Source organism: Sus scrofa, chromosome 8 (genome assembly GCF_000003025.6).
Source record: "Sus scrofa isolate TJ Tabasco breed Duroc chromosome 8, Sscrofa11.1, whole genome shotgun sequence".
NCBI classification, from domain to species: Eukaryota; Metazoa; Chordata; class Mammalia; order Artiodactyla; family Suidae; genus Sus; species Sus scrofa.
In genome coordinates, this window is record NC_010450.4 from 124,359,508 (window position 1) to 124,384,295 (window position 24,788).

The 24,788-nt window shown below is 37.4% G+C and overlaps 1 protein-coding gene across 2 annotated transcripts in view; it reads left to right on the top strand.

Annotated features, from left to right (window-relative positions):
• UNC5C (unc-5 netrin receptor C) overlaps window positions 1-24,788 on the top strand; it is a 384,392-nt gene that overhangs the window by 210,144 nt on the left and 149,460 nt on the right. For both annotated transcript variants that reach the window (XM_021100734.1, XM_021100735.1), the window contains exon 2: window positions 5,033-5,254. In XM_021100734.1, coding sequence (XP_020956393.1) covers window positions 5,033-5,254 — 222 coding nt within the window. The remainder of the gene's footprint in view (window positions 1-5,032; window positions 5,255-24,788) is intronic.

Consider the following 24,788-nt stretch of genomic DNA (forward strand, 5'->3'; position numbering starts at 1 on the left):
CCATGTGTGAGAGGCAAATCCATAGTATGGAGCAGTTAAATGTTCATGAAGCAGTATTGGCAGATAATCACTTGCAGATGATTTTTCCTTATTGAATACACATGGTATTTGGAAGTGTTCACTTTTTCCTTATTAAATATACCTGGTATTTAAAGATGCTCACTTTTTCCATATAGATGTAACCATGCTAGATATTTAAATACTCAGACATTTCCCTTTATAATTTTGGTTGAAGAGAATTGACTTGCATGTTTGAATTCTTTACTTACTCTAGAAGAAAAGTATAAGATGAAATTTGATAAAAAGGCAATTTATGAAATACCACTATATCTGGAAGTTAATGGTGGTACTTTTTTTTTTTTTTTTTTTTTTTTTTTTGTCTCGTGCACAGAGAGTGTTTTCTGAGCATGCTTAACCTGGTGGCGGGGGAGTTATTATCTAGGCCAGTTTCCATGGTTGGGCATGGTACCCAGACCATCTGTTGCAGATAAAGAAGGGAGGAATTTCACAACAGCCTGTGAGCCTACTGATAGTCACTCCACTTGGATTTTGTAATCTCTACTTCACGATACATATCTTGCTGACTCTGGGTCTTGAAAATTATAAATGTCATTCTTACACCTGAATTGAGTACTAAAAAGTGATGTGCCCTATTGTCTGGTATGAATTAATCTAGGGCATAGACTTAAATATACATATAACAAGAAATATTAGCAACCTAATAGGTTGTCATTGGTTAAGGCATCTCTCTAGATATCAAACTTGAGAGACAGGATTCATACAGAGACTAGAATGATATATTAAGGAAACACTGGATTTATGACATGATGAAAACATTTTCACATGATAGAAATCATTCCTTAATGATTTACATATTAAGTGATATTTAACAGATGCTTTGAAAGAAATCAACACTTTATGATGCCTCAAACCAAGACAATTATGTCTCTTTCCTTGTAGTAATCTTCTTGTCTTAAAACTCAAAATTAAGGACACAAAAATTAGTCTATACATTTTCTAAATATATCAAATCATTACTTTTTTTTCTAGCCGTTAGCAGAGCCTTGTTTGACTTGAAAACATGTATGTGATTTTTCTCAACTTCCATTAATCTTCTCAGTAGTTTACAGTAAAATACTCGGGAGAGGAGTTCCCTGGTGACCTAGGGGATTGAGGATCTGGTGTTGTCACTGCTCTGGCACAGGTTTGATCCCTGGCCTGGGAACGTCCTCATGCTGTGAATGTGGCCAAATAATAATAATAATAATAAAATAATAATACTCAGAAGAATTTTTTTTTTTTTTTTTTTTTTTTTTTTGGTTTTTAGGGCCACACTGGCAGCATGTGCAAGTTCCCACGCTAGGGGTCAAATCAGAGTTACAGCTGCCAGCCACAGCCACAGCCACAGTCACAGCAACGTGGGATCCAAGCCGTGTCTGCAACCTACACCACAGCTCACAGCAATGCTAGATCCTTAACCCATTGAGCGAGGTCAGGGATCAAACCCGAATCCTCATGGTTCCTAGTTGGGTTCGTTAACTGCCGAGCCATGAAGGGAACTCCAGAAGAAAATTTTTTGAAATGACTTAAGCAATTCATATCATCTTACATTTGAACTTCGCTTAAGTCAGTGATGAAGTAAAGGATGAAAATATATGTGCTTAGGGTATATACGTAGGTTGGGATAATCAGTTTTTAGTGCTTCTCTTTCTGCAGGATATAAATATGTAAATCTTTTTGCTACATTAATGAATAAGGTAAGGTAGTACATGATCATCTGATATCTTGCAATCGTTACTACTTCTGAAGGAACAAGTCTCACCTTCTAAAACAATGACTAAAAAAGGGCTTTTATATTTTTCATACCCAAATGAATATATTGTTATGAAACGCGTACACGTGTTGTTGTATGTATAAATAGACCCCGATAGTAAAAAGTAAAATCGAGTTGACCCTCTACCTTCATGAGTAATAATGATTAAAAACAGCAGCTAACATTTTATAGAACTTGAGTCTGATATTTTGTGGCACTTTATTGATTATCAGCACTGTCTGTCATTACATATAACAGTAAGTGCTTTGAAAGAGACAAACAAGAAAAAATGGAATAAGGCTTCAAGACATCAGCTTCAGGCTGATGGATCTGTCAATACCTCAGTTCCCCATTCCTTTGCCTTTCTGAACTGTGTTTATTTAAGCAGTCTTGAGTGTTCTTGCATATTGACTGAAGAAGCTGAAATTGATGGAAATGAAGTTATTCTTTAGTAAGCTGACAGTTTGGGTCCTTGATGTTCAACAATAGAAAAACCAGAGATGATTCCCTGCCAGAAGAAAGCCAATTAAGGACGTAAAGTGAGAAAGCCAGTTGGAGACAGAAAACATCACTTACATTGCAGGCTTAGTAATTTATAATCAAGGAACAGCTTTGAAAGCTAGTTTTGTCTGTGATGCAAATGAAGCCAGTTTCTACTACAAAACAGATTGGTAGGGACCAGATGTCATTATATTCGACAGCTACTACATGACCTAGATCAAAAAAGTCCCAGGCCACATTTCTTAGTGGGCAAATGTCGCCCTGACCAATGGCCATCCCCCAGCACAGGGCCACAATTAATCAAGGATGAAATGAGTTCCAAGATAACATCTTAGCAACCAGTCTTTAACTACCAATACCATAACCGATATTTGCAGCTGAATATACATACTTTTAAAGAACTTGTAAAAACTTTCAATTTTGGCCTCAGTTTTACTGTTACATATTAGCCTAGGGTACTTAATCAACTTAGGGAATTAATAATAGTTTTGTTCTTCACTATCACTCATAGGAGGAAAATAAGTAGGCTTAACCTAAGTGTAGTGTATCAGAAAGACTCCTTTAGGGGTTCCCGCTGTGGCACAACAGGATCAGCGGTGTCTGTACAGCGCTGGGATGCAGGTTCAATCCCCAGCCTGGAACAGTGGGTTGAAGGATCCTGAGTTGCCACACCTGTGGCGTAGGTTGCAACTGTGGCTTAGATATGCTACAGGGAAGCCAGAAAAGAAAAAAAAAGAAAAAGAAAAGAGAGAAAGAAATACTCCTTTGACTTTTGTGGAATACAATAATAGGGTTTTTAAAGGCACTATTTTTGGCCCTGTGTGCATGTATGCATGTACCATGTGGAAGTTCCAGGGCCAGGGATCAAACCTACTGGAGGCAGCAACCCAGGCCACTGCAGTGATAACACCAGATCTTTAACCCACTGCACCACAATGAACTCCTAAAGGCACTTTTATTATTTTCTTCTTTTTTATTTGGAATCATGCAGAACTCAAAGGAAACCGTGCCTCAAATATGCTAATATCTCAAATGGTTTTGAGGCTTTGTTTATTCAGTGGTGTTGGAACAAGAAGGTAGGAGCAATATGTTTGATAAATTTCAAATATAAAAATGAGACTATTGTTCTTCATGTTAATATTCTAGTATTATTAATATTCTAATCAGAATAGGCTTGACTAGTCATTAACGAACATGATAATTGGGATACATTTTCCAAATAAGACTAAAGAGCATTGCCTGACTCTAGGCTCTACTGTGGATCTGTTATCTGACTTGATGTTATCATCTGTATTTCCAGTGTTGAGTATAATTCAGAGCTCTGTAAATGTTTTTGGTGGAGTGAATGAATATGCTATGAAGCAGCACCTTTTAAAAATTATGACAGATTCAAATCTAAAAAGGCCTTTAACTCATGTTTCTAGTATTTTTTTTTAAGCTCCTTACAAAGGAATTAAGATTTACCTAAAAGCCTTATACTTTTCAAATAAATTTTTCTAATGAAGTTCCTTTGCTTGCTCAGCTCTCAAGGGTAACACTGTGTCGTGGGAGGCGTAGTGATATGTTGGGGAGATCACAGTTTTTTGAGGGAAACAAACCTGCCTTCTGATCCTAGTTCTGCTGTTTACTACCTGTATTCTCAGAACACGATAATTATCCTCCTGGATGTTGAGTTTGCCATGTGTAACAGTGAGAATAACTATATACATCCTTAATTGAACAACTAGTCAATAGGCTTAACATATGGCCTAGTTCATAGCAACTACGCACATAGAGATGTAGGAATCATTATTGTTATAGAACCAGGTTTGTTTCACACAGCTCGCAGCAAGCCAAAATGCAGAGATGGTATAGTTTGCAGGAAAAGGGGGGGGTTTATTCGAAAGGCAGCCAAGTGAGGACACAAGGAGCAGGTCTCAGAATCACCCACCTGAAGGCAAGTGTCTTGTGGTATCTATGAGATAAAGAATAAAGGAGTTCCTGTTGTGGTGCAGCAGAAATGAATACGATTAGGAACCATGAGGTTGCTGGTTCCATCCCTGGTCTCACTCAGTGGATTAAGGATCTGATGTTGCTGTGAGCTCTGGTGTAGGTCAGAGACGTGACTCGGATCTGGCGTTGCTGTGGTTGTGGCATAGGCCGGCAGTTGTGGCTCTGATTGGACCCCTGGCCTGGGAACCTCCAAATGCCTGCAGGTGTGGCCCTAAAAAGAAAAAAAAAAGAGAGAATAAAGAGGTAAATCTATCTAAGGCATGGGGAGCTTGGATAAAGGTGATTGGGAAAAGGTGGTTAATTCTCCTTCTGCACAGGTGTAACTAAGCTACAGGTCTCTGTTCTTGAAAAAATGAAAGCACTTAGCATAATCTGAAGGTGGAGTTTTTGGCCCTCTGACATCAAAAGGTCACCAAACGTGCCCAGTTGATCAGTGGCCTTATCCAGTCTTAACCAGCTCAGCTCAAACTAGAGTAAGTTCAGCTCGAAAACAACTTAGTTTTCACAGTTGACTCTAAGTTCCTGGAAAACTCAGGCCAACATCTTACTGTTTAGACTCTATGCCTCTTAGAGAATACGCAAGTCCTTTGTAGACCTTGATTAGTAAAGGCAAGTGAAATAAATTTCACTAGTAATTACCCATGGTTTCCTTATTTTTAAAAGTAGTGAGTGCCAGGCAAATGGCTACAGTTTTGAACATTTTTTACTTTCTTCTTGTTTTACCAGACGACGACTTTTTTCATGAACTCCCAGAAACCTTTCCATCCGATCCACCTGAGCCTCTGCCACATTTCCTTATTGAGCCTGAAGAAGCTTATATTGTGAAGAATAAGCCTGTGAACCTGTACTGTAAAGCCAGCCCTGCCACCCAGATCTACTTCAAGTGCAACAGTGAATGGGTTCATCAGAAGGACCACATAGTAGACGAACGAGTAGATGAAACCTCTGGTGAGTTTGCCATTGTATTTGGACTGCTATTTAGGATTCACTCACTACTTTGACATGTTGTCATATTGTTCTTTCAATCATTTAAATTAAAAATGAAGTTATTATCCTTCGGTAAAAAGTTTTAAATCAGTTTGGTTATGATTTGGTGATCTCCTTCCATGCATTGCAAAATGAACTGTGATAAATCTTGATTTGATTTCTGTTGAACTATGTAGAATTAAAGCATGGTTCAGTCTTAAGAAGATAAATAATGAAAATGAATAGAATGAATCATGGTAAAAAAAAAATACCCTAATTAAAGATGCCCTCGAATTTCACTTGTATGTCAAGTCTAAATATAGTGTCAGTTCTAAATATCCTGGGATTGAGGAGTGTGTTCAACTAAAAATAAATGGTACTTGTTTACATGACTATCAAATGTTTAGTTACATGCCTATTTCCCCTTATGTGTTTTTTAAAAATTTGTTAACACTGTATTCTGTGTTTTTAACTTCCACTTAAAAAAGAATCCTAACTACCAATTCTTAGCTAGTGTTAAATCAAGAGTGATTGAGAGTAGTGATACTGTGGGATCAGAGAGAAGAATTGGTGAGTTTGGCCTCCATTTGGGTGGGTCTTGATCAAAGTATCTTTGCTACTAGCTTTATTCCCGATTTTCTTGCTCTGTAAATATCATCTTTAACAGTAAAATACTAAAGCCATAGAAAAGATAAAGTAGATCTTAATAAGCTGTGGAGTTTACATTGGTCATAAAGGAAACTTTCTTGATAGCAAGTTTTTATTCTACAATGGGTAACTTAAGATAGTTATGGAAACTCCTAGAGTGCTTTTAAATTGGAAAGATATATATCTTTGTGTGGTGGTTTAAGAGTTTTTGCTCTTCAGTAAAGCAAAGACAAATTTGAACTTTCAGATCCCTTCCAGATCTGTGATTTTATAATTAACACTTTAAATATTAAGATTTTACTGATCAATATTTCCAAGCTAAATTATGAAAAATATGATAAAAGTGAAAGTATTTAAATATCTTCATTTTCTTTCATAAACATCTTTACATACTGAAATGATGTGGTTTCCAAATTCAATTGTAGTTAATTTATTTTTGTATCCAAATGTTGGATTAATGAGGTGCAAGTGCTGACCAGCATTTGAAAGAGCTCTGCATTCAGTGTCTCTAACATTAAAGAGCTATTAAGTGATGGAACATAAAGAAATAGAACAGATTGTGAGAGGACTGAGAAGAGCATCTTTAAAAAAAAAAAAAAAGCATGCGAGATGAGATATATACTTACATAACACAAATGGTCTTAGAAAATCAGGTGGCAGCTCTACATAATTGTGTGTGAGTTTTAGAGTCAATATGCTCACTGCATGCAAGCTGATGATTGTAGAAATAACTGCATATCCAACTGTATGGCCGTTTCCATTAGGGAATTGTCCCACCTCTTGGTCTAATTACTCAGTAAATAACTCCACCAGATGTCTTCAAAATCTCAAGCGAATTGAGTTTTATTTGTTTCAGCTCATTTGTTTGTAAAGATGTCAAACACACACGTCTCATAGTAGGAAGATAATGTAATCACAAACTGAAAGTCAAACATAGGCTTGTCTTTACTAAATTAATGAAAATGGTTATATAGAAAAATTATAAATAATACATTGAGTACCTCTACAGCTTTATGTTGTCTTGGTAATATGTGTGTGTGTGTGTGTGTGTGTGTATTTCTTTTTAAAAAGACATTTACTTTCTATAATGCACTATATTTTATTACTTATACATAAGATTAACTAATATTGCATACACCAATGATTAGTAATACTTCTTAAAGCAACTATAGATGAAAATATGGGGCAAGTTTTCATTCAAATTCAGAATAAGATAGATTAGAGCTAAGGAAAGATTTGACAACCCTAATACGTGCATAGTATTCATATTTGGAGTGGAATGCAATGTACTTCCTTGTCTTTTTTTTTTTTTTTTTTTTTGGTCTTTTTGCCATTTCTTGGGCCGCTCCTGCGGCATGTGGAGGTTCCCAGGCTAGGGGTCCAATCAGAGCTGTAGCCGCCAGCCTAGGCCAGAGCCACAGCAACATGGGATCCGAGCCACATCTGCAACCTACACCACAGCTCACGGCAACGCCAGATCGTTAACCCACTGAGCAAGGGCAGGGATCGAACCCACCACCTCATGGTTCCTGGTTGGATTTGTTGACCACTGCACCATGACAGGAACTCCCTTTTCTTGTCTTGTCTTTTGTTCTCATCCAAAACTATATAAGATAGCTAAGCATACAGGTAAATATATTACCTTTAAATTTAGGACAAAGATGCCAATAGATACTAGTATTATTTGGTATTGTTCTTAACATACTAGCCAATGCAATTAGACAAGGCAAATAATTGAAAAACATTAAAATTATAAAACAAATGGAAAATGATCGTTAGAATAAAAATGATTTTGTAGATCTGGGAAACGCAGAGTTTCAAAGGAAAAAACTGAAAAACATCAAGAGAATACAGAAAAGTGGCTGATAGAAGATATACAATACCCATCAACTTTTCTAAGTACAGATAGTCAACTCAAATTATAATGAATTATAATGAAATAAAATGTATCATTTACAATAACAATATAAAAGAAAAATGTAGATACAAATCTATCATGAAATTTGCAGAATTTTGGAGAACTTTAGAATCTATTGAGAGACAAAAAATGTATATAATAACTTAAATAAGTGGAAAGACATATCTTGTTCTTGGATAGAAAGTCAATATTTTATTTTTATTTTTATTTTTTTTGTCTTTTTTCTCTCTTTTTTTTTGTGTGTGTTGTTGTTGTTGCTATTTCTTGGGCCACTCCCGTGGCACATGGAGGTTCCCAGGCTAGGGGTTGAATCGGAGCTGTAGCCACCGGCCTACGCCAGAGGCACAGCAACGCGGGATCCGAGCTGCGTCTGCAACCTATACCACAGCTCACGGCAACGCCGGATCGTTAACCCACTGAGCAAGGGCAGGGACCGAACCCGCAACCTCATGGTTCCTAGTCGGATTCGTTAACCACTGCGCCACGACGGGAACTCCCAAAAGTCAATATTTTAAATATTTGCTATCTATAAATGAATCTAAGTCACCAACATTGTATGAAAATAATTTGTGAAAATAGCTAGAAGAATTCTGAAATGGTAGTGTAGTAAAGGAAATTCAGCTCTTTATAAATGTATTATAAGGTTAAAGAAGTTAAAACAGTTTCATCTTAGCAGAATAAGACACACAGGTTAATGGACCAAAAGAGAAACCAGGAAATAAACATCTAAGGCATTTTACAATGTGATGAAATGATTTTTCAACCTACAAGATAGGCAGTTGGAAAAGTAAAAAATAAGTAGATAAAGCTTAGATTCTAGCTCATTCTTTAGAATAAAATTCTAGATGTTAAGGCTTAACACCATTATCATCATCATTATCACTGTTGTTATCACCATGGTCACTAGGAGAAAAATTTGGCAGTTGGTTGGTTGGTTGTTTGGTTTCAGTGGTGATCAAGAACTTTTTAATGGAGACAAAATCTAGACGCCTTATAAGAAAGCACTGTTAAATTTAAATATCTAAACCAGAAAAACCACAAAAAACAAAGGCCAGACATATATTAGTCAAAGGATTAATTTGATTAACATATTACTAGCTTTTAAAACACATTCAAGAGAAAGATCTGCAACCCAATATAAAATTGAGCAAATTTTGCACATGGAGATATAGGAAAAAAAATGTAAATGGTAAATATGTATCTAAGGAAATATTATCAGGATCAAAAGAGTTATACACAGTGTTGATGGAGGAGTAAGACTGCATATTTCATACTTTGTTGATGAGGTTGCAAACTGATACAATCTTTGTGAAGACCAATTTGAAAGTACTTATCAATATTTAAATGTATATACACTTTCACTTAGAAACTACAAGTTTAGCAACTATCTAAAAATAAAATTCCAGGATTTCCCACTGTGGTGCAGTGGGTTAAGACTCTGACTGCAGAGGCACAGGTTCAATCCCCAACCCAGCACAGTGGTTTAAAGGTCCAGCGTTGCTGCAGCTATAGGGTAGGTTGCAGATTCAGCTTGGATTCAGTCCTTGGCCCGGGGACTTCCATATGCCATAGGTGTCACCACCCTAAAAAATAAAATAAAATGAAATAAAATTCCTAATGAGCACAAGGACTTGCATGCAAGGTTGTCCATAGTACACTTGTTGAAGTTAGTATGTCAAGAAGGCTTTCTTCTAGGATGAAATACTGTGCTGCTTTTTAAAACAATGAGGCTTCTCCACTCATTTAGCTGTAGGAAAATCACTCAGAAAAAATTTGAAATGAAAATCAAAGTACAGAACATTGCCTGCAATATGTTCTTATTACGTAAAAAAGAGGATGCACATGTACTTGCCTATGCATTGGGATTTTCTGGAGAAATATACAAGCAGCTGACAGCTCAGAATCTGGGGTGGTAGGAGACTTATTGTTTGATTTTTGTTCAATCCTGTGAATGTGTTATTTTCATGATAGATAATGAAACCTGAATTTTAAAACCCCAAGCTATTTTGTTGCATCTCTGCCTGCTATCATAAATCTCCAATCTACACAACTACTGGGAGTAGGCCTCTTATATTAGAGCGCTTTGCTTTCCTGTGAGATCAGAACATTGTGAATGGAATTGAGATAGAACTGCTTGGTTTGGGCTTTTTGCCTCTGAAATGGGGTTCACCTATAACGTTGGTGTGCAACTCTTCAGTGCAGTCGGAGTATAGTTTTGTTGTGGTCCTCAGTGATTCTTAATATCAAGAAATGTTAGAATACATTAAATCTTGAAATGTATTACAAATCAGAGAAATTTTGTTGGCATTTTAAAATCAAATTGGTTCACAGATGAGAGAACAGAGAGAAGTTATTGCAAGCAAGCTTGTTTTTATAGTACCTCTACCTTAGAATAATGGTATCTGGAAGCATGTTTAGTGGCAATCAGGTACATTGCCTCACAACTAAGAAAAATCAACTGCATTCAGTAAAATCTCCAGCATAGGTAGATTTTCACCGAAAAACTATAAAACAATAAAACAAAAAAAGAACCAAAGTTTCTCTCCAACTCACAAAATTCTACCTTGTAAATTTGAAGGTATTACATATGCTGTCTTACTCTGAAGTATTTTGTGTGTGTGTGTGTGTGTTTTTGCTATTTCTTGGGCTGCTCCCGCGGCATATGGAGGTTCCCAGGCTAGGGGTCTAATCGGAGCTGCAGTCTCCGGCCTACGCCAGAGCCACAGCAACGCAGGATCTGAGCCGCGTCTGCAACCTACACCACAGCTCACGGCAATGCCGGATCCTTAACCCACTGAGCAAGGGCAGGGACCGAACCCGCAACCTCATGGTTCCTAGTCGGATTCGTTAACCACTGCACCACGAGGGGAATTCCTGAAGTATTAAGCAAATGATTATTTATACTCACCGAGCAAAGCTATTGCATTTGTTCATAAAAGGTACTGATTAAAGATCATTCATTACTGTTACTGTTCGCTTTTCTATAATTTAAACCACATTTGCATATCTTGCAAATATATAACATAAAAACAGAAAACTGGGAAGCAGCTTATGTTAGATGCTTTAGGAAATTTCATTGTTGAGAAGCATTGATTTGATAATATAGTAATAAGTACCCATGTTCCTTCAAAATTTCATAGAAATCTTGATGTGCTGAAAATTTTATCATTACATTTTTAAAAAAAACTCAGGCTTGGCTGCTTGCTTTCTGTTTACTTGAAGACTTTTCAACCCTTGTTACCATGGTACCTAAGATTCACCATCAAAAAGTAAATATTTCCCCTTTATGAAGAAGCAAAGGAGTTTAGAAAACCTCAGTTGGTTTGAAATCTTAGTAATCCCCAGGTTTTCCCTTTTCTTCTTTAGTTATTCTCATATTAGCAGAATATTATCAATAGGACCAACACAACAACAATTAAAAGAGTTGTTCCAAGCTCTATACTGTATGTCAGGTACTATGTGATTTAGCATTCACAGCAATCTTACGAGATAATTTTGGGATTCTCCTTTTGCAAATGAGAAAACTGAGGCTCAGCAGGATAAAAAACTCATCTGCCCCAGTTACATAGGTAGAAGATGATGGAGCCAGGATATGAGCTCAGGGCTCCTGATCCCAAAGCCTCTGTTCCTGGCCCTGTAGCCAGTGTCTCCCTAAGTTCTGACATAACTTTGAACACAGAATGAAGTTAGATTAAAAAAGAGCTATGGAAATGCAAGTGTGCCTTTTCTCAGGAAAGAAAATCTGGTTCCAAATGTCTACTAAACATTAACCTTTCATGCTTTTATCTGCCTTCCTTACCTTGTGTCAAGTTTTTCATAAATGGCCTTTGTGATTCTTTAATGTAATAATTAAGATAGTGCTTAGGATTTGATTATCTTTATTGATTAGGGTATTTAACATTTGGCCAAATAGTAAAAGGTGAGCCCTGACAGGAAAAAAAAAAAAAAAAAGGAAGAAACTGATGAAGAGAATCCATAGTTGGGCACAAATTCGAGTGAATTGCCTTTACTCAAAACAGAGCTTTCAAAAAATATATGGTGCTCACTCAGGTCCCCATTTGTTGGAAGAGTGGCACGGTTGAAATTCTTTCTCCTCCTGTATTCCTATTTTAGATATTTCTTTATTCCATTCCATCACCAAAAACAGAAACCTCAGCTTCACCTCGTATTCCAACCAAGTGATTGATCATCAAATACTGCTAATTCCTTCTCAGAATTCTCCCGCGAAACATTCTCCTGTTTTTAATTCTTGCTGCTATTTCCCTAGTATAGGCCTTAATGGTATACTTCCTTGTTTTGTTTTGTTTTGTTTTCTATTTATGGCCACACTCATGGCATATGGGAGTTCCTAGGCCAGGGGTTGAATTAGAGCTGCAGCTGCAGCTTATGCCACATCCATGGCAGCACCATATCCTTAACCCACTGAGCTAGGCCAGGGATTGAACTCATGTCCTCATGGAGACAATGTTGGGTCTTTAACCTGCTGAGCCAGAGTGGGAACTCCCTGTCTCAGATTATTTAAATCGCCTTCTATACATTCTTGGTGTCAGCCTTTGTCCTCAGCAATAATAATCCATTTTCCAGGTAGTTACAGGCCTAAAGAATAGGTCCAGGTGTTTATTATTTTTCCATTTCTTAAAATATATATCTTTCCTTTGCACTGAATAAAGCCCATCCTCCTCGGTCATATATTCAAAAGCTTCAGTACAATCTGTTACTAATCAAACTTTCTGGCCTTATTTTAAGTTTCCCCCCATCTCATCCCCTTTACACTAGGCCAGTTTGGTTTCTCCTCCTAAACTGTGTTCATGAGCCTCTAGTGTCTTATAAGTGCTATTTGGGGAAAAAACAAAAAGCTTTGTGGTCACATAATTTAGGAAACACTGCAGTAATTTTCCCTTTTGGAAAAAGTATCAAGTGTGGTTAGAGGTAGAAGTCCCAGGAAAGCTCTGAAGTGTAAAAACTATTTTTAACCTCATATTATTTGGTAGCTGAATTCTTTTTCTCAGAACCTCTGTTAAAATATCATGAGAGGGAGTTCCCATTGTGGCTCAGTGGAAACGAATGTGACTAGTATCCATGAAGACACAGGTTTGATCCCTGGCCTTGCTCAGCAGGTTAAGGATCCAGCGTTCCCATTGCCATGAGTTGCAGTGTAGGCCACAGATGCAAAAAAAAAAAAAAAAAAAAAAAAATCATGGGAACTTAATGTCACACTAGGATATGATTTAGAAAGTGCTGCTCCTACATTTTCAAAGAGAAATTAGGTGGGATTTGTTTAAATTTTATTAAATGAGTGCAAACATTCTTTATACTTTTGTTTTTGTTTTGTCTTTTTTGTCTCTTAGGGCCACACTGGCAGCATATGAAGGTTCCCAGGCTATGGGTCTAATCCGAGCTGTAACTGCCAGCCTATGCTGCTGGAGCCACAGCAACGCCAGATCCGAGCCATGTCTGCAACCTACACCACAGCTCACGGCAACGCTGGATCATTAACCCACTGAGCAAGACCAGGGATCGAACCCACAACCTCATGGTTCCTAGTCAGACTCGTTAACCACTGCGCCACAACAGGAACTCCTTATTCTTTATACTTTTGTGTCTTAGAATCATAGAAACTTTAAGTTGTGAGACTATAGAAGTTATTTAAGCCCAATGAGTTATTGGCATTTTCCTCATTAAATTGTATTAAAGTGAATATAATCAGTTTTCTGACACTTAATGGTACTACTTAGGTCATATGGAACTTTAGGAATAGGTTTGTTCACCTCCTGGCCTATTACTAATTTGAGATCCTTAGAAGGGACAGTTGTCACTTCTCCATTTCTAAGTTATCCCTCATCTTCAACCCCGTCATTGTGAGCTGAAGATTAAGCACCATGAATTCAGGGACTGTCTTTTTCACTATTCTGGTTCCAGGCTTAACTTGATGTTGGGTACTTAGTAGATGCTCAATAAATATGTGTTATATAAAATAATGTTCCTTCATATCACACTGTCCCCATCCTATCTCTGTTAAATCCTACTCATTTTAAAGAAGCATCGCAAATGCTTTTTTCACTTAGTTGTGCTTCTCTTTTTATTATAGTCATAAGTGTGAAATGTATATGTGTATTAGGTTAAACCACATGAAATTATCAATATTCAATCATTTTTGAGGTATAAAATGGCAATTTGTGGTATTCAGTATCATGTTACTGTAGAAGAGTTATATTCATATATATATTCAGTTTGATTGGAATAGTATGGTATCCCCTATGTTTTGTAAAGCTTTGTCTTTTGTAAAGTTTATAACACATGGCATCAAACGTAGGAAATGATGAAGTTTGTTTTGTGGAATTATAGCGATCCATCTTACTAAATTTTGGTAACTGAAATGTAGTGATACATGCTGATAATGTTTTTATTTGGAATATTTCATGAACAGGTAGTTTGAGGAGTAAACATAGCATAACTTGTATAAGAGTAGTTATTTTGCATATTAAATACACATAACAGACTAATTGTTGTTCTCTATATAAAATAACTGCTTTGAACTCAGTTCTCATTAATAGAATGAATATTTTCAAAAGGATGTAAGGTGGGCTTTGTTTACATTTTAGTAAATAATGCAAAAAATTGGGAGCCCTATTTGAACTTCATTCCATAATTTTTAATTTATTTCAATGAGAGTAGTACCTTTGCAAGAATAGAATCTTATACTTGTAATATGTTTGTCTGCCAATGAAGATAAATGATTTTGGGATATAAATCAATTATTTATTCGATTTCCTTCTCACAGGCCCTTATTTCAATACTAGAAACTAAAAATTTTTCATTTCAATATGACATAGGCCCCCAGATAAAAATAGAACCTGGGCAAGAATGTATGTGGTACTTTAAAGCTTTTCCACTGAGTCAATCAGATAACTTGGCGAGAAAGTAGTTACCAGGGTGTGTTAACAGAATATCAATTATCCTGAAATCCTGCTTTTTCTTATTCTTCATTTGTTAGTGCTCACAGTGGATTTACCCTAATTTCACATAGACTTTAAATCTTTGAACACCTGGGTTAACATGGCCAACATAATCCTAACTGCAATTACAATAGCTGGTTAGATCGGAGTTCCAGAACTTGGATTTTAGTTACTGCTTTCATTCTGTTGGAGCATGAAGATAGTCTTGGCTAGCTGAGTGATTTGGGCTCTCTCACTGGGTATAAACCTGGTTTTTATTTCCATTCTTTTCCTAACTTACAAACAGGAGTGAGTACTTGGAAAAATTTTAGGCTACACTTTTAGATTCCTTCTGTTTCTAATATATCATTGTCCTGGAGTTTTTATTGTTGTTGTTTGTTTTTGTAATTCACATGTTTGCAAATATCAATATTATAGACTCTGCACATACTCTGAAACACCCTTGCCCCACCATATTTGCAAAACAGTGTAGTTTTCATTTAGTTAGATCCCAAGGGGGAAGAGTTTTAATGTTTGAATTACATACTGTATTGAAAAATGTAATACTGTGTATTTTTTAAACAGAGACAGCCCAGAACATGATTGCAAAGTAGAGGCAAGAAAACATTACAGTGCAGTTCAAGGCAGTTTTAGCTCACTGAAACAGAAATTTTAGAGGAAAACAGAAATTTTCTAAAACTTTATACAGCGAGAGTGTTTACTGTAATAAACACAAAGGGCTTCTCCTCTGCCAATTAACACATGGGGCCAAGTTGCTTGTAATGCATTACTCCCTTTTCTTCCTACAGCTAAGATGAAAGCATTGATTAATACAGTGTAATCTAGAATATGCATATAAATAGGTATGTAAATACATACACATGTATATGTATGTGAGTACATTTGTGTGTGTGTCCACCGAAATTTTGAGAAGAGAAAATCAAACACTGTCCACCCTCAGGCTCACGTAGAGGTTACAATAAGAAGCAGGAGTCCAAGGACCATTCTTCATCTAGAGTACTTGCTACCCAAACAGGCATTTCAAGAACAAAACTAGTGATTGTGTTGCTATAGCAATTTTGCCATGTGCCCAGCAACCGTACATATGCTGTGGCTTAGAGTTTTAATATACCCACTTCGAAGTGAGAATAGCACAAGTGTTAAAAGCCATAATGTATTTTTAATCTAACCTTTGGCTAAAATATGTGAGGGCTTTAGGGAGAGTTTCTTGTTATTTATTTTCATGGGAAGGAACATACTGAGCTGAATTCCAGATTGTAATATGAAATAGATTTATCATCTTGTTTAAGGAAGTTTAAGAAACAATTTCAGCTTAAAAAGAGGGTTTTCCTAAAGAGCATGGCTTTCTCTCAAAATTCAAATGTTCCTTTTTGTTGTCTGAACCTGTTGTGCTAAATAAAAATAAATCTAGTTGATAATTATGCAATAACAACCTAGGTTGTTGTTCTTCTTACTCTGTGATGTCACAAATTATTATCCATTCTATTTGAGCTCTGTATCTATCACTAAATCTCCTATCCAATATTCCAATAATATTTTCCAGCTCAAAATTCTGCTGGTATTTTCTCTCTCACCCCATTTTTTGGGGGGAATTTAAAAAAAACAACAGAAACTTTTTAATTAAAAAATGCTATACTCAATGAATATGCTAATGCTAAAACTTAGAAGAGGCCTTTGCTCACTCTGGATTCTTTAGTCTTCTCCCCAAATATCATCAATCCAGTCATCCATCCCTTAGCTAACCACTCTTGCCAATTGTTCTGTAAAGCACAATTTGGAGATACAAAACCAGCATGTATAACATGAGAGCTACAATTAGCAAAATTCAGGGTCTGGCAAAAAAGCAGGACAGCAGGTAGGAAATATAATATCTAGCAATGACAAACAATTCAGATCAGGGAAGTCTAATTTCATTGAAAGTTTAACCTAATTTTAAAAACCTGTTTTGAAAGAAGTCTCTGAGAACATAAAAGCAAGGGCAACAAGGAACTATTAGGCATTGGCTACATTTGACAGTCACTAGTGCAGGAATTTTAAAAATACCTATGTCCTGTCCCCACCCCCAGAGAGAATGGTTTAATTGGGAACAGGGCATAGTTTTTTGCCTGTCTGTCTGCTTGTTTTAAGATCACTAGTAATGCTAATGTACAACCAGACTTGAAAAGGCTACATTTTAAATGTAGCCAAGAAGAAGTACATCTCCTTTCTATTCAAAAACCAAGAACTGGGAACTATGTCTAGTCACGTATGATGGAGCATGATGGAGGATAATGTGAGAAAAAGAAGGTATATATGTTTGTGTGACTGGGTGACTTTGCTGGACAGTAGAAAATTGACCAAACGCTGTAAACCAACAATAATGGAAAAAATAAAAATCATTTAAAAAAAAAAAAAAGTGACCCAGATACTTGACTTAGTGCTGTACGTAGAGCTCAGCTAAAAATCTGATGCACTTAAGGAGATCACGTCTAGAGAGGGCAAAATAGAGGATGGAAAAAAGGGGTGAAAAAGAGTGTGCTTTGCCATTTGCTTGGGGTCTGCTTTCATTATGAGAATAAATTCACGAACCCCCCTGATGGCTCGTGGTGTAGAGTTACGTGGTGGAGAGCCCTTGCTTTCTTCAATATCCTCTCGCCTGTCTCTGCCTATTAGACTCCTCAGGCTGAGAGATAGCAGCCTCCTGAGGGAAGAGGGGGGAACTCAAGGGCTTGAGTGAATTAAAATTTAGCTGGAAAAACCCAGGGGAATGTTCTGTACAAGGCAATTCCAGGAATGGCAGGGAATGAATGACATGCCTCTTTTTAGAGCTGCAGCTTGATGATCCTGGACAATGATGCCCTCTGTATGAGATGACGTGAGTGACTCCAAGGCTCCCCCTCACACCCATTCCAGGGGCATTTGTGAAACCAGAAAAACACCGCATGGCAGACAGCTTTTCCTCACCTTTTTGCTCTGTCGGATTCCTGAGTCTATTCTTGGAACGTAGAGGCAGAGTAAATGCCCTTAGCCACTGTATTAGTTTCCTATGGCTGCCACAATAAATTACCATGAAATTCGTGGCTTAAAACAGCAGACATTTATTCTCCCACCATTTTGGAGACTGGGTGTCTGAAATCCAGCAGAGCCACTCTTCCCCTGGGGTCTTGAGAGGAAAATCTGTCCCTTGTCTCTTCTAGCATGGGTGGGTAGCTGTCCCAGCATTCCTGGGCTTGTGGCCCCATCACCTCATTCTCTGCCTCTGTCATCATATCACTTTCTCCTCTTTGCCGTCTCTGTATATCTCATATAATGACACTTATCGCTGGATTTAGGGCCCACCTAGATAATTCAGGATCTCAAAATCCTAAATTTAATTACATCAGCAAAGACCCTTTTACCAAATAAGGGAACATTCACCTGTTCTGGGGATTCATATGTGAACATGATCTTGTGAGGGGCCACAGATCAGTTTACTGCAGTCAACAAATATCTGTCAAGAAAAACCGCTTCATGTGACAGCTTAAAGGGCAGTGAACCTCAACAGATGCCTCACCGAGGGGACGTACAGATGGCAAGTGAGCATCTGAAAAGATGCTCCACGTCGAACGCCATCAGGAGAAGGAAAATCGAAACAAAGCAATACCACCACAAACGTATTGGAATGGCCAAAATTCTGAACACTGATGACACCAGTGCTGGCAAGAATGTGGAGAAACGTGCACGCTCATTTATTTCTGGTTGGAAAGCAAAATGGCACATTCCCTTGAAACGCAGTTTAGAGATTTTTTTACAAAACAAAACATACTCTTACCATATGATACAGCAGTTGGGCTCTTTGGTATTTAACCAAAGGAGCTGAAAACTTATGTCCACATAAAAAATCGATGTTTATAGCACCTTTATTCATAATTGCCAAGACTTGGCAGCAACCAAGGTGTCCTTCGTAGGTGAATGGATAAATAAGTTTTAGTCTATCCAAGCAATGAAATAGTATTCTGTGCAAAAAAACAAAAAACAAAAAACTGTCAAGTCATCAAAAGATATGGAAGTTTCTTTTCTTTTCTTTCCTTTTCTTTTTTTGTTTTTTAGCCCCATTCATGGCATATAGAAGTTCCTGGGCTAGAAATTCAATCTGAGCCACAGCTGCTACCTATACCACAGTTGCAGCAACTCTGTATCCATAACCCACTGATCAAATACATACCTGGGCAGCAACCTGAGCTGCTGCAAGACAACACTGAACCCTTGAACCACTGCACCACAGTGGGAACTCCTAAAAGACTCTTAAATGCATGTTTCTAAGTGGAAGAAATCAATCTGAAAACTACATACTATATGATTTCAATTAATGGACCTTCAGGAAGAGGCAAAACTATGGAGAGAGGGAAAAAATCTTTGGTTACCAAGGGAGGGAAGGATGAGTAAGTGTAGCAGAGGGGATTTTTAGAGCAGTGAAACTACTCCATATGGTACTGAAATGGTGGCTACATGTCATTACATTCGTCCAAATTCATAGCATGTACAACATCAAGAGTGAACCCTAATGTGAACTATGAACTTTGGGTGATGATGTGCTCAGTGTAGGCTCATCAGCTGTGAAAGGTATACGACTCTGGTGCAGAATGTGGATAACAGGGGAGGCCATGCGTGTGTGGGAGCAGGAGGTATGGGAGAGATGTCTGTACCTTTCTCCAATTTTGCTGAAAACTTAACACTGCTCTTAAAAATAGTCTCTGAAATACCATGACCAAGAAAGTCTATGATAGAGGAGACATGAGTAGGGCGTAGTGGGGCTGAAAGAGAAACATTTTCTGGCGGTTTTCCCTCATTTAGTCAATATTTCTAAGTCAACTGTAAATGTAACAGACAATAGAGCCATCCCTTGTGTTCTTTACTAGCTTTCGGAAGCCTCCCCCAGTCTGTTGCATTGTACTGTGGGCCAGATGCAGGGAAAGAGCTGTGCAGCCAGGCTCCTGTGTGAGGCTCCCTTCCTTGTGCCTTGGTGTCCTCGCCAGCCTCTGTGCTCTAACAGTTGTCCTGTCTCACAGAGACCCAAAAATTCTCACAGCCAGACTTCTCATGAAAATTCTTTCCCCACATAGTTGCCAAAACCAAATTGAAATAGCCATGCCACCAAAAGAGCTTCACTTGAGAATTTCACACACACACACACACACACACACAGGCACACGCACACACGCATGCAAGCACTTTTGCTTGGCCTAGCAACACAATGGGAATGTAAACACGTTGTTAATGCAGTCACTCTCAGTTGGCTTCCCAGATGGCTTAAGTTCAATAGATTTTTTCCCCCTGATTTCCTCAGCTTCTCCTAGCAAGTGCTAAACAGCCATTATGCCATTTCCCGCACATTGAGATTCATCTGCAGCTACTAAACTGCCTCCAAAGTGCTTCAATTTTGCATGAGTGCTAAGCTGGGGCCTGGGAGACATTACCCAGTGCTGAAGGCCCAGATCATTAGAAAGAGCATGTAAATCCTCTGAACCAGAAATAAAAAGTGCAGAGATTTCCTTTGTGAAGTCCCAACTGCAGCTTTATGTAAAACATGAACCACTGGCAAGATTTTGTGTGTGTGTGTGTGTGTGTGTGTGTGTGTTTTACCTTTCAATTTTAATTTTGCCCTTTTTTAAAAAACTTTGGCATATGTGTTCTACTTTTTTTAAGCAGAGATTTATTTCATAGCCAGGAACAGATGAAATAATTGCCATGCACTATCACTATTTCTCTTCTTAGGACACCAGAGCCTCTTCACTTTTAACAGGGATGGAACTTCAAAGTGTTGATAGATTTTTAAAACAAACTTGAAACCAGCTTTGGGGGGGGTGGGTTAAGATCCATAAGATGTGTGCAGGGGCCGTAAATCTGCATTATTTAAGTAAGCGTAGAAGTAGAAAGTATACAGATACTGGATTATGGAGAGAGGTTGGAGTAGAATCAAAGGAGGATTGTGAAAATCATTAATGAGAAAGAAATGAGTGTATTCTCATTTTTCAACAGACGCATCCTTGTAGATCACTACTTGAGTCTTATTTGTGTTTTTCAAGGTGAACATATTTTTTTATCTGGACTTGAGCTGTATTTTCATCTCTGATGGCCTGCCAGCCTGCTTGTCAGAATATCTTGCCTCAAATTAGAAGCCTGCATGTGGTTGGCTAGAGCAGTGTCTACGAGAGGGCAGGCACGGTCGGGTTGGAATTCTGAGTAGCCTGTAGTTCTGCATGCTGTGGGGCTGAGCCCATGCCCTAAGCCTGTGGAGTGGTGACAAGAAGCACTTATGATGGAAAGGCTGACTTGCCACCCTCGTTCAATATGTCCTTTGCACTAGAATTTTGTGGACAATTATAAGAACATTTTGGAGTTCCCGTCATGGTGCAGCGGAAACGAATCCAACTAGGAACCATGAGGTTGCACGTTCGATCCCTGGCCTCGCTCAGTGGGTAAGGATCCGTCATTGCCTTTAGCTGTGGTGTAGGCTGCAGACGTGGCTTGGATCTGACATTGCTGTGTCTGTGGTGTAGGCTGGCAGCTACAGCTCTGATTGGATCCATAGCCTGGGAACCTCCACATGCCGTGAGTGCAGCCTAAAAAGTCGAAAAAGAAAAAAAGAGGGAGTTCTCTTATGGCCTAGCGGGTTGAAGCTCCTGCGTTCTCACCACTGTGGCTCTGGTTGCTGCTGTGTGGTGTAGGTTCAATCCCTGGCCCAGGAATTCCCATGTACTGCCTGTGTGGCAAAAAAGAAAAAAAAAATACAAAAAAAAAAAAAAAAAAACCAAGAGAGAACCTGAAATAAACATTGCAACTCTCATTAAAAAAAAAGAAAAAAAGAATATTTTACTTTTTTGTCTATAGTCTATCCATTCGAGAGTAATAAACCAGGCCCCCTTTACACGATTGGTCTGTATTTTTTTTTTTCCATATATGTATGTAATAACTCAAGCTCTCTTTCTTTTAAGGTTCTGAGAGGAAAAATATACATTTATGATCAGATACAGAGGTTCACTATTTATCTTTAAACATATTTCTAAGGACCTTTATTAACCACTGATTTGTTGAACACTGCAAACACTGATTTATTGAACACTGTAAGTGGGATCTAACAAAAAGTACAGTGAATGGGTTTATAATAGGGTATGAATTAAATACACTCCAACTTGGAGGTAAAAAGAAGATACTGCATGAATGGTATGCATGTAAATATACATAGTGGGGTTAGGTGCATATGGATACTGTCTATACAACATACCCACTTTAAGCTAAAACCCAGTTTTGTCTGTCACTATGTTGTATGTATCCTTCAGGCTGAATGGACCTGTCTGCTAATTTCATTTTACTAAAAACATGGCTGATCATGAAAATGAGATCAACTTTATTAGTGTATCATCACAAAATATTATTTATGTGATTCTATACTTGCGACACTGAACCACACATATTAAATAACTAGCTTTCCTGTTCTCCCATGGACATTGTTTATCCACTAGGGTGTGTATCCTTTGAAGGGAATACATTTATAAAAAAAGGAAAAAGAACAAAACTTTGCCTGGAGATATGAACAGACACATGATTGAAGCTGTTTGTTCAGTTGGCAGTATTATACTGTTACATAAATATCTCAGGGAATTGGAGCTCATGGTGGAAAACAATCATTTTTCCTTCTTTCTTTTTCTTTGTGATGCTAGTGCAGGCTGGACATGAAGACATTACAAGTTAAACACAGCGTTCAGAATCAGGCATCTTTTTATGTCGTTTTAGTTTTTCTGTCTCTAGAGAAAACAACAAATTCGGACGTTTGAGTATAAAGAAAAGTGTAACAGTAATTAAACATCATAACCTAGATTTTCACATCAATTTGTTCAACATTTATGTTAGAAATAATATTTTGAAAAAATATTGCAAGCATACCATTTGAACATATTTTGTTATATAATAAACAAATTATACTGTGTTGTAGCATTTGGGGCATATTAAAATTACAAATTCAGATATTTGAAAACTCAATATAAATGCCTCTCTGTGTATCTGAAATGCATAGCCAATTTTTAAAAATTTAATAGTTTGGAGCTAAGCACTGAATCATGATTAAAAAAAACCACAAAGTATTGTGAATTTATGAGTATTTTCTTCATTTATTCAACAGTCGTTTATGAAAACTCATTCTGTGCCAAACATATTGTAGTCTGTATCATTCAAGTCTGTATTATGCTAAACTACAGTAACAATTAGACCCTATCAAGGATAGAAAGGCTCAGACATGATAGTGTGGTTTACATAAGTCCCAGGAATGTGCCCTTGGTTGGAGGGCAGTCCTGTTCTCTTTGTCAGGCATGGACCCAGGCTCCTTCCATCTTGTGGCTCTGCAGTCTTCTTAGGCTTCATCTTTCTGTGTCCAGTCAGCTGAAAGAGAAAGGCAACAAGGAGACCACTCACCAGCTTCTTCAATAGCTTGGCCAAGAAGATGTACACATTCCTTCTGTCACATTATAGTGTCTAAAACTTCTAAAACAAAGGAAGCTAGAAAATGTGGCCCAGTTATGTTCCTAGGAAGATGTAAGGGGCTGTCAGTCTTTGCCACAGTCTGTCTATCAAAGTACTTTCTTTTAAAGATTCCTTTTGATCGAGTAACCATCTGTGAAGTACACTGGAAAAGGACTATTTTTATCAACTTAAACTTTAAGAAAATGAGAAATTTAACACCCTGCCTAAAGTTACTCACGATGGTAGCCAAGCAAGGACTAAAAATCTGGTTTTCTTCCTTTTAGTCTAATATTCTATCTTTTCTACATTTAGCGCTCTCTCTGTCCATAAAGATGGTCATACCACAGAAAACAATAACCCAAACTTCATTGGATGTGATACCTGTTAGCATTTTAATATCATGGTGATCTCTTAAAAATTCAATTCCTGTTTTTTCCTGTTAAATTAGTTTTATCAGTTATATTGTAGAAGGACATCTAATACTCATGTCCTATGCTTTCCTTCCTGGGCACACAGGAATACCACAAGTCCTGCATCTTTGCCAGTTCAGCTTGGCCAAATGATTGCTTCTAGCCAATGGGCTGAGAAAGCTTTGTTGAACTGCAGATCCAAGACATTTAAGAGCTGGTGTGAGCCCTCTGTGCTCTGTTGTCCTTGTTTGGAGACCTGATAGCCATGGTTGAGAAGCGGCAGATTGAAGGTAGATGAGGCCAGGGTTACTGTGAAAGTGCATATAAAATAGCATGATAATGTGAGAAAAAAGAATGTATACGTGTATGTGTGACTGGGTCACCTTGCTGCACAGTAGGAAATTGACAGAAAACTGTAAATCAGCTATAATGGAGAAAAATAAAAATCATTATGAAAAAATAAAAAATAAAATAAAAAATATTAATAATAAAGCAGTATTATTACTTTAAAAGAAAAAGCAGCCCTGAAGACTTTTGTGATAGAAAAAATAGTCTTGAATTTTGTAAAAGCTGTGAAATCAGGGGCATTTTTTGTACACAACGTGACATAAACTATTTTAGTTTCTAAAATCACATTAGTTAGGCTGGCTTGTCTCATATTAAGGGCCTGCTCTGCTAAGAGGTTTACATGTATCACCTCATCTAATCCTTAGAATAACACTTTGAGTTAGGTATTTTAATTCCCATTTTCTTATTGAGGAGTGTTATTTAGTGAGTAGAGGAATTTTCCCCAGGTCATATATCTAGTCATTGGAGGAGCTAGAATTTAAATCCTTCTCCAAAGATCATACTCTCAATTAAGTTAATCCCAAGGGTTAATTAAACATAAGGTTTTACCAGCATGTGTGTGGCAATATTATCTTTTGGAATTTTACCTAAAACCTTATGTTTATCAAAAATTGAGTATATGTAACTTAGAATCAACAGAGGGTCAAAGATAGCCCCTGTATAAAAAAAAAAAAAAAGAAAAAATTTTAAGTGCATCATATTTATTTGCATTATTTTATTAAATCATCTCTTCCTTTGAACTGATAAAAGAAAGACTTGAG